General features: G+C 48.9%; 1 protein-coding gene across 3 annotated transcripts in view; it reads right to left on the bottom strand.

Moving 5' to 3' along the window:
- Window positions 1–1534: 1534 nt before the first annotated feature.
- SPIRE2 (spire type actin nucleation factor 2) overlaps window positions 1535–10279 on the bottom strand; it is a 29165-nt gene continuing 20420 nt past the window's right edge. For 2 of the 3 annotated variants that reach the window (XM_033157046.1, XM_033157047.1), the window contains exons 6-16: window positions 10086–10250; window positions 9530–9616; window positions 8646–8769; window positions 7616–7788; window positions 6634–6847; window positions 6221–6363; window positions 5212–5349; window positions 5020–5087; window positions 4883–4910; window positions 4395–4510; window positions 1535–3287 (exon numbers count right to left, since the gene is read on the bottom strand). In XM_033157046.1, coding sequence (XP_033012937.1) covers window positions 3083–3287; window positions 4395–4510; window positions 4883–4910; window positions 5020–5087; window positions 5212–5349; window positions 6221–6363; window positions 6634–6847; window positions 7616–7788; window positions 8646–8769; window positions 9530–9616; window positions 10086–10250 — 1461 coding nt within the window. In that variant the 3' untranslated portion in view covers window positions 1535–3082. The remainder of the gene's footprint in view (window positions 3288–4394; window positions 4511–4882; window positions 4911–5019; window positions 5088–5211; window positions 5350–6220; window positions 6364–6633; window positions 6848–7615; window positions 7789–8645; window positions 8770–9529; window positions 9617–10085; window positions 10251–10279) is intronic. The other variant, XM_033157048.1, reaches the window with a different exon arrangement.

The following is a 10279-nucleotide window of genomic DNA, read 5'->3' as shown; positions in this document are numbered from 1 at the left end:
AAGGCATGTTGAACTCCAGAGGCAGCAGCCAGCACAATGCAGCCAAGGCAAGATGCCAAGCAAGCAGATTGGCACAAACAGCAATAGAAGTAGCAGTGGCAGTGAAAAGCACTAGTGGTTCCTATAGCTGGATTACCTTCCTTTCTCAGCACCAAGGAAAAACAGGCTTGAGCACTCACCTGCAAACACCTGGCTGCCTCTTTGACCCTCATAACACTCCATCTGATTTGTTTCTACAATATCCTCTCTCAACCCCCTGTGTAACTCAGTCCTTGCTTTTTCCACTTCCATCATGTGCAAATTGACAAGCACTTAATTCTCACCCCATAACTGACTGGTTGTACAAGTACGTATTTGCACATCCAGCTGTGCACCTGCAGGTACACCGTCTGCTCCACTATAAAGCACCAACTGGCGTTTGCAAGTATTGGCAAGATACAAAATGTGGGGCTCTTATGGCGCCATACACAAAACTAGTGGCATTTTAGGAAGCAGTTACGTCCCCTGGGGCAGGAAGGGGAAGGAGAGATTGAGAGGGGGGGTGCAGCTTTTGAGACTGTGCAGGATTGGCAGGAGGTGGTGCTAGTTCTGAGCCACAGAAGTGGGCCAAGGTTGTCTTAAGTGGCCGGTTGAGATCCTGCGCAGCAGAGCCACTGTGGGTAGGAATAAAATAGTGTCCTGTGGCACTTTAAAGACTCCATTCATTGTGGCATCAGCTTTTGGGGACTAGAAATCCACTGTGTCAGATGCAGTGGTCCACTATTCCATGAAAGCGTATGTTGGGGTGCCTTTCACGTGTGGTAGACTACAGTTCTAATCATTCATGTCCATTAGCCATGCTGGATAGTGCTGATGGTTAGTTGTGATCCACCACTCCCAGAGGACACCATGTTCTCTACCTCTGGCTTATACCATAATAAATTGCATCCTTAGGGAGCCACAGGGTCTTGGCTGTCTGTGCTGCATGCACTTGGAAGACTGAATGGTTCACTGGTAGAAGAAGACAGGGCTGCCATTGCTAGAGAGGGATTTAGCTCATCCCAGCCTGGTCTCACAGTGTTGAACATTCAAAAGCAGATCTGTCATCATCCCTGGCAGAAATAAGAGCAGACCAAAGACAGCAGAAGTGCTGCCTTCCAGGTCGAATAAAACTGATCCAGGGAAAAGACAAAAGGGTAGGAGAAGCAAGACCCTTTTTTATCCACCTGTCAAAGATAAATTGATCCCCTCCCCATTCCCCTAGCCACACTCGATTGTCTCAGGCCCCATCTGCACTATACATATGAAACAGTATCATACCGCTCTAAACAATTATGGCTTCTAAAGGACCCTGGGAAGTGTAGTTTGTCAAGGGTGCTGAGAGGTATAAGACGACCTGTATTCCACCCCACCCCCAGCTACAGTTCCCAGAATTCCCTGCAAAGGATTGATAGTTAAACAATGCTGGGAATTATAGCTCTGTGAGAGGAATAGGAGTCTCTGCAGAACTCTTAAGTACACTTAACAAACTACATGCCCCAGGATTCCTTGGGGGAAGCCAAGAAAGAATATTTAAAGTAGTATCATAGTGCTTCAAATGTATAGTGCTGATGTGCTAATTTGGCATATTAGGGCTGTGGATTTTGCATCTACGGCCTCTGTTTTTGGGGTGCTTCCAGGGTTTGGAAATGAGCTATCAAGGGAAGATGAACTCAGGATGCCATGGCACAGCCAATTTACATGTGCTGGCCACCATGGCAGCAGGCTTGACAGGGAAGATGGTTGAAAGACTCAGGGGCAGCCCTGCATATCCCAATCTCCTCTCTCCAAATTCTCTTAAGGGCAGCGGCAAGACTCACCCTAGCCTAGGCCTGGCATGGGCTGGATTGGGCTTTCATTCTTTCCTCACAGGGATAGCTCCTTTGTGCACCCCTGTTTTCTATTTTCAAGGCTATCCTGAATGGAGTGAGGGAATGGGACATGCTCATCTTATCAGCCTTTGGAGAGCCAGAGTCCTGATCTGCACGAGGAGACATTGCCAGCAGGATCCTGCCACACACAGCTGATACTCTTGTCGGTGCCTGGCTCATCCCTAGCAGCCATGCAACCCCCCAACTGTAGTCCTGGCAGCCACACAAAACCCATTGTGTGGGAAGTGTTCAGCCTTTGTCTAAATGATTACAAAAATTAGGCATTTTATTATTTGCTGTAGAAAACAAAACATTAATTGATGGAAGGGGGATTGGGGGAGAAACACATTAAGTCATTGGGGACAAAATACCCCCTGCCTCCTAAACCCAAAGAGCCCAAAGAAAACAGGGATTAGAAAACAGACAATGATAGTCTGAACACATTTTTAAAAGCACCTCCTGCTGCTTGGTGCTGGGAGGGAGCAGATAATCAAGACATCACTGAGAAAGGTGGGGTGGAGAGAAACAGCTTGGAGGAAGATGTTGGAAAGCAGCAGACAGGTCATGGCACAATGGGCCTGCTTCCCATAAGACTAGAAGCTGCACAGGTAAGACATCTCAGAGAGAGCTTCTTCTGCTAGTATGACTGAGAGGGTGGAGCCCTCAAGGGAACAAGGTCATCCTCTGGGGTGGCTGCCTCTGGGATTTCTAGGTTGCATTTGCAGCAACGGAGATGGCCAGGCTTCCAAACACTCTGGAATTATCCTTCCCCAAATCCACCTTTCTGACAATCCAAAAAAGGTGGGTGGGTGGGAAGACTTCAGCAGAGTCCTCATTTGCCAAGCAGGGGCATTCCCAGACCAAACGTAGCCCATGGACCACAGCAGCTGATCGACAGATATAAATATAGTGTCTCTATAAGGTTATGTATATATGTACACACGCACGCACGCAGGCCAGGCAGGGGATGTTCATGGGAGGCTGGGATGGAGGGAAAGGAGGAGGTGGGCTGGACAGAGAAGCAAGGAAGCCAGGAGGCAACAAGTCCAGACAAAGCCAGCTGAAGCTTCCTCGGCCAGAGAGCACCTGCGTCCTCCTTGCTGGGGGCTGGGAAATGGAGAGGATCAAAGAGTGAAGGTTGGGTACAAAGGGCAGGGGAGTTGTGGAGGAGACCAGCAGCAGAGGTGGGTCATTTAACTGGAAGGGATGTAAAGGGACTGGGTCTTGCGGCTCCTGCATGGGGTGGTGTTCAGGATGTCCATGCTCTTGCGGCTGGAGCTGACGACATCCGTGACGAATCCGGAACAGTCGCTGCAAACATCCTTGAGCACAGAGCCATGCGCATAGATGTACGGGAATTCTTCCTCCACGCTGCGCCAGCGCGTGCCCTGCAAGGAGCTGGAAAGGCAAGTGGGGTGGGGGCAGAGGGGGTTCCGTCACAAACGCCCCAAGAGAGACAACTAAGCCTGGTTACTGACAGCCCCCTGGCTCAGCTAGGATGACGACGACGACATAGCGGTTAGAACATTGGGCTGCCAGGCAGGATAAGGGTTCAAATCCCCACTCAGGCATGAAGCGCACTGCCTAGCCTACCTCTCAGCCTAGTCTACCTCACAGGCTTGTTTGTGAGGATAAAATGGGGAGGGGGAGAGCCACGTAGTGCCCCAATTTGAGCTCCCTGGAGGAAAGGTGAGTGATGATAATATTAATGACAATTATTATTAGGTGGATTTGTGCTAAGGCAATAGTTCCATTGGCATAAGTGTTTCCAATTTCATGGTGGAATGAACTCTGCTCTCCTCCCATCATGCACTATTCTGGTGGCTCTTTCAACTCCCCATAGCTAATTTGTGGGGGAGGAGCATGGAAGGAATGCCCGGTTGCACTAGTGGGACTCTCTGTGCCGGCTCCCACTAGTGCAACTATTTAGTTCAGTCCATTAACAGCAGCAGTAGTAACTCATTTCTAAAGCCACCTGAATCCCATCTTGCAAACAACCTCAACCTTCTCAGCTTTCAAATGTCTGCATGATTTCAAGAAGACAAGAGTGGTGGTGCCAGTTCCACTCTGTGCAGGGCTCTGCTGCTCAACTGTATGAACTCTCAGCCCCCTGTAGCTCAAGTAAGACTTCTGCAAACAAGCTTACCCCCATAAAGAGTAGAGGACTTATTTAAAAGAAAACTAATCCAGTCTTTTGTGGTGTATTCATAGAACTGTGAACACACAAGTGCCCTGGGAGAAACTTTGCCACCTCATATCCTTCTTGGACCTGGCTAAGAACACATAAAATTTGCAATGGCAAATTTCTCTCCCTAAGCATTTGCAACAAAGCAAGGCCTGTTGTCTCCAATCCTGGATGACAGAGGAATGGGGGTGGTAAAAACGTTGCCCTGTTCTATTTAAGGCCCTTAACTCCACCAGGAATCTCACAGAGCACAGTGCCTTCATGAATGAACGGGGGGTGGGGGAGAGAGATGCAGAGAGTGTGTGCGGGGGTCTACTTACTGGAAAGCCTCCCTCCTCCGGAATGGAGGTGCCTTTGTACCCAACGAGCCTGGCAGGGTCTCAAAGCCCAGGGCATAGACAGGGATATGGGCAAGCTTCTTTGAAGGCATCTTGATCTAGGAGGACATAAGAAAGAAAGGTTCTCAGTAAAGGTGAAGAGCAGGAGCACTGGACATTACTGTCATGACAGGGAGTCATCGCCACAGCAAAGGCCTGCACTGTATGCCACTGTATTGGGAAGGAGATGTTTATTGTAGGTTAGGGATAGGGGACCTGTTTTCAATCTACAGCTCCCATCATTCTTAGCCATGGACAATACTGGCCGGGGCTGAGTGGAGTTGGAGTCCAGTGACACCTGGATGGCCCTTATCTGGTGTAGATCTTCAGAAGGTGGGAGAAAACCATCCTCTGAGCCACAACTGGGCTCACCTTTTGCTCTTGCAACAAGGGGCATATTCATGTCATGGGCAGAGCCAAGAGTCTCTTACCTTTAGACTGCAGGAGTTGCAGACAGACCTAAAACCAAAAAGGGGAAACCAACATCAGATCAAAGGAAGGAGACCCTTCAGCAGCCATCAACCAACAACACTCCTGGGCCTAGACCACACAAACAGAGCTTGCTCACCTCTTGCAGAACAGGCAGGTCGGGGGCCAGGAAAATAGAGCAAACTTGGTTTTGCAGCAGCAGCAGACCTGAGAGGTGAGAGGGGAGGGGGAAAGGAGACACTTGAGCTTCCAAGCTGACTATTGTTCAACGCAAGAGGCCCCTGCTCAGCAGCACACACAGACACCCCATCCCGCATCCTCCAACTCTCACCTTCCCTTTCTTCAGGCTGCTGTACAGCTCCTTGCTCTGCAAGAACTTCTCCATCTCTGCTTTCACCAACACCCGCCGCACATTGATCATCTCTTCCACAGTGAGTGCCAGGCTCTCCACAGGGTGGCTGAACTCCTGCTGGAGAGAGGAGAGAACAGAAGGACATAGGAGCCACCTTTGACCACCAGGCTGTTGGTCCAACTAGCCCAGTATTGTTCACTCTGACCAGCAGCAACTCTCCCAAGTCTTTCTTCCCCTGCTAGCTCCTTTTTAACAGGAGAGCAAAACTTGGATCTGCACCTATTACTTCAGTGGAAGAGCCCTTAAATCAGGGGTGGCTCTAAGTATATTACGCTGTTCTTTAAATTGTTTCCAACAGATTGGAAAAATGGGAACCTGAGAAAACTGAAACAGACACATCTTTCCATGCCCCATAGTGTGCATTCAGACCACCCATTGGGGTGTTGATAAGGCTGTGAGGAAAGGGGCTCAGGCCCCAAACCCTTTTCCTGAGTGCCACAAGCATTTTGGTGGCATAGTATTAATTGGAGGAATAAATTAATTTAAGATGGCTTTCTCTCTCAATGATTTGGGGCTAACAAATGAACTAAATGAAGGGGACTATCTGGAGCAGTGTCAGTAAGGAAATTAATTAAAGGCAGATGAATTTAAGAGGAACCAATTTGGGACTGGCCGGGGTGGAGGAAAAGGAAGAACTTATTTTGAGTGATCTGGAGCAGAGATATTGTCTGGTTTGCCCTTTGTGACATATTTAACTTGTAAATCTGTATCTATACACATAAATTAGCATAAGTATATTTTAGGCAATTCTGAGTCTCTGGGCCCATGCTCCAAACCTTACAGGTACCTAGCAGTTCTCCCTCCCTTCCACCCATGCCATTCATTCTGAGCTCCTTCCCTGCCCAGCCTCACATCAAGAGGCTGGGAGTTCACCCAGTGCACAGGAACACCACACACCATGAGAGTTTGGTTCATACCGGACACTTACCAGCCACAAATATTTCAAGTTGACATCTGGGGCAGTACTGGAACCAGCCTCTGACTTCTCGTCCACAGAGCTGAGGACGCCATGCTTGGGGGGGAAAGGACTGGCACCACAGGGAACCTGCTGGTAGCTGGCTGGAACCGAACCTGGAGGAGGACAACAGAATGCCAACAAGACCAGAGTGAGTCCCATCTTGGTAATATGTGCACGTTGAGAGACAGACAGAGACAGACTTGCCCATTTCCTCCACACTGGTCAGTGCAGGACTCACGCTATTTTAGTGCAGAGCTGCTGGGTCCCTTAGGCTGCAAATACACCATGCATTTAACCAACTTAGAACCAGAGTGTCATTGTGTGGAGAGTTAGGAAGAAAGGCTTGGGTGGAGTTGGAAAGCTTGGGGGGGGAGTGCACTTGCCCGTATTTTCCATGCTGGTCCATGCAGGGCTCTCGGTACCTGAGCGGGGTCTCGGTTCAGACCCACTAGGTCCCAAATACTCTGAGTCAGGCTGGCCACCACCGCTTTCACTTTGAAACTGGGCCAAGTCTTGCTCCGAGAAGGAGCGGTCACGCTTCAGGGGCATCAGTGGACCTGGTTCCTGTACAGCCTCAGAGCTTGGAGAGTCTTCTTCCTGCAGAGAAAAGGGAGCAGGAATAGATGTATTCATCGATGCAAGAGGTCGCACTTGAGGGAATGGCTTTTGAGCCAAAGAACATCAGAAAATCTCTGCAGCAGCTGGGTCAATCTGGGGGTGGAGGCATGGCATCTCCTCCAGTATTTGCTCTTAAAGTACCCAATCAAATGAGAAGCCCACAGGCAGGACATGAGAACAACAACACTCTCAAGTTTGTCATTCCAGAGACTGGCAGAGATGGGTGAATCTGCCCATTTCAGTTTTCTTATTTTTCCGCATATATGCAGCAGTTTGTGTTTTTTAATGTGTGTGTGTGTGTGTGTGTGTGTGTGTGTGTGTGTGTGTGTGTGTGTTGCAATGCTCACTTCCCCTTCATATATACATGGCTGTTTGGCTGGAGAACTGCATTGCAAAATTTGTAGCAGTACAAATTTAAAAGGGTAATTATTTCGGTTCAGGAAGTGAGCATTAGGTAACTTCTCATGTAAATGCCAACAAAATCTAATTTATCCTCCACCCCTAGTGCCAACTGGTAACATCAGGCAATGCAGTTGAAGGCTGATTCCACACACAACACCATAATGTGCATCCCCACCATTGCCAGGCACCTCTGGGTGTCATGTGCAGTACAAGGCAACATGGTGGCTGGGACCAAGGAGCAATAGGGTGGCAAAGTGTCTCCATTGCAGCCCAGCACCAGTTCCTGCAGGCCAAAGAACTCTTCTTCCTGAAGGTGTCAAGAGAGGTGAAAAGCTTGGTTCTCACCTCCGACGTCAACATCTCCTCCATCTCTGCCAGCGTAGGAGCCTTCAGCAAGACCCTAGGCCTCTGGCGCTGGGGCAGGGCATTGGCGTCGGAGACATCTGAGAGGTTGATGCAGGAAGTTGAGGTCACATTGCTGGAGCAGGCATTCAGGATGCAGGGGAGGGAGCCAAACCCTGGAAGAGAAGAAGAATAAGGATGGCAGCACCATGAGGGCCCAGTAGGAGCACAACAACTTCTAGAGTTGTGGCCACCTAAATCCACCTAAATCCTATTCAGAGAAGGCCCACTGAAATTAATGTGCCCAATTTATTTATATCCCACTTCTCCACCCAAAGAATCTTTAAAATGTCCATTACTTTCAATGGGTCTACTCTGATTAGGACGAACATTGGATACAGCCACTTTCTATCTATAAATTGCTGGACATATTGAATATTTTGACATTCCTTCTCCTTTTTATTAAAAAAAATTCATTTGGGGTTGTATTTAACCAAATCCTATTTAGAATACTAGATAACCTATTGAAATTACTTAGTCATGTTCATTACTCTGAGCAGGACTAGCATTGAGTACCACCCTTGGAATACACTGGGCACACGACTGACATTTCTTCTCTTATTGGAGAGTGTTTTCTGTAACTAACTCTACTTCCCTAACCTGGTGCCCTCCGTATGTTTTGGTTGATCCAAGACATTCAGACAGCTTCAAAGCCATCTTCCACCAGTCCCAGTAACAGCTGGTTCCACAAAATGGAATCTCTTCAGTTGTTCCAGGTTTTTTTGAACACCTTGACATTTCTGAGATTTGCACTGTGAGTTCAGAGTTTCCCACTGGACCCAATAACTTAGGTCCCAACTTTTGACCCTCCCATTCCCCACGTAATTTCTGGACCCAGCGTCAAAATGTGAATGATAGAGCGGCATACAAAGACCTTATACAAATATGGCCCGAACAGCCCCTTCTGTTGATGAACATGCTGCACGCTAGCATTAAGGATTCCCCTTAGCCTTTCTCATTATCGCAGGCGTACCTTTCTGGTTCTGGTGCCGTGATGCCACAGGTCGGAGCTTCCTTTCCTGCTTGATCTCCTCCAGGATTTTCTCATGGAGCGTCCTCTGTTTCTGAGGAATGGGGCGCAGCCTCCGTTCTGAAGCCTGCAGTCAGGTCGGGAGGGCAGTTTTTCACTTTCAGAAGGGCTATATAGTTAATCACCACCTTCCTTATTAAGGATCCCTAAGGCACATTGATCCCACAAAACTAAGGTGACAGAGTGACCAAGATACAGCAACTGCACAAGAAGTTCCACATGTCCAAGTATAACCCCTATCGGTCAAGTTGCAGGGCACATGCTCAGCTTACAGAAGGGTCCCCGGATCAAGCCCTGGCACAGAGGTGGCAAACTGTTGGCCAGTGAGCAAGGTCTGCATTCATTTGCCTGCCCAACCTGAGACACCTCATGATTTTGTCAGTGGCAGTCACATGGCAGTGGCAAGAAAAAAGTAAATAAACAGAGTTTCACAGGAGGATCCTCTTTCCCTGCACAGCACAGTCCCCCTAAGAAGAAAACACTGGAGGGACCCAAAGTGTGGCTTAAGATGCCCATTCCTCTCTTGCAGACGCTGTGTAGATACACCTTAGATGGCCATGCCCACCTTGACCACACTCCTTATTGGCATGAGGTTTTCAAAGGGTTTCCCAATAGTTGAGCCACCCACAAATTAGATGGAGATTGCAAAACAGTGGGTAAATAACCAGGAGAGTCCCCTGCCAATCTGCTAGGCTAGGGAATCAGTAGCCTCTTAAGTTCATAATGTTTGGTTCCCCGGATCCAAAGGCAAACCCCTGCCAGGCTACAGGGCCAACCCAAAACTGGGGGCAGGGGGCTTCTTCCTAAGAATAACCTTTTCCACCTACCTGTCTCAGGGGCGGCCGAGATCTTATGAAGTCAAGGATAAGCTCATGCGCATCCTTCTTCACCTTGGGAGGAATGTCGCCGTCCACCTGGTAGATGCCCCAAAGAGGAAGAATTAGCAGCTGGAGGGTCTCTGGAAATATTTCCAAGCATGATGGATGGACTCTGTCTATGGCCCAGGTATGGGCAGGCTTGAGGCTTGTGGGAATTCTCCCTGTTAGTGGGTCCATCAGGGGGAACCAAAACAGGTGGCTCAGGGAGCAGAGCCAGTTACCTGCTGAATCCCAGGAGCCACGCACTGGGAAGGTGCTTCTGAACAACCTGTTTATTGACCATTCATTCTGATTTGTTTGTGGGGAGGTTAGATGGCACTGATGTCAAAGCAAGTGTTATCCCAAAGCAAGTGTCACATTTCCCTGTCACTTTACACAGTCCAGCAGGACCAGGCTTTGGGATTTGTAGGCAGGGGTAGAAACAAAAAGAAAAGAAAAGAAAAAGGGGCCCTATTGCCGCAGTGATCAAAATATCCAGAGACACCCACCCACCCTCCTCACTCACCATGACCTTGCGGAGCTTATAGTTGCGGGCCCGGATGTCCTGCATCAGCATCTCGAAGGGCGTCAGCTGGTACTCAGTGGGCAAGGGGTTGAATTGCTTCTCCTGGACCTTCTTGAGCTTGACTCCATTGCGGAGCTCCCTCATTAGCTGGACCCACAGCCGAGCCTGCAGCAGGCAGAGAAATATCAGTCGCT

This window comes from Lacerta agilis, chromosome 8, assembly GCF_009819535.1.
Source record: "Lacerta agilis isolate rLacAgi1 chromosome 8, rLacAgi1.pri, whole genome shotgun sequence".
Classification (NCBI taxonomy): domain Eukaryota; kingdom Metazoa; phylum Chordata; class Lepidosauria; order Squamata; family Lacertidae; genus Lacerta; species Lacerta agilis.
The sequence above is the reverse complement of the archived record's forward strand: the minus strand, read 5'-3'. Positions and strand labels throughout refer to the sequence as shown.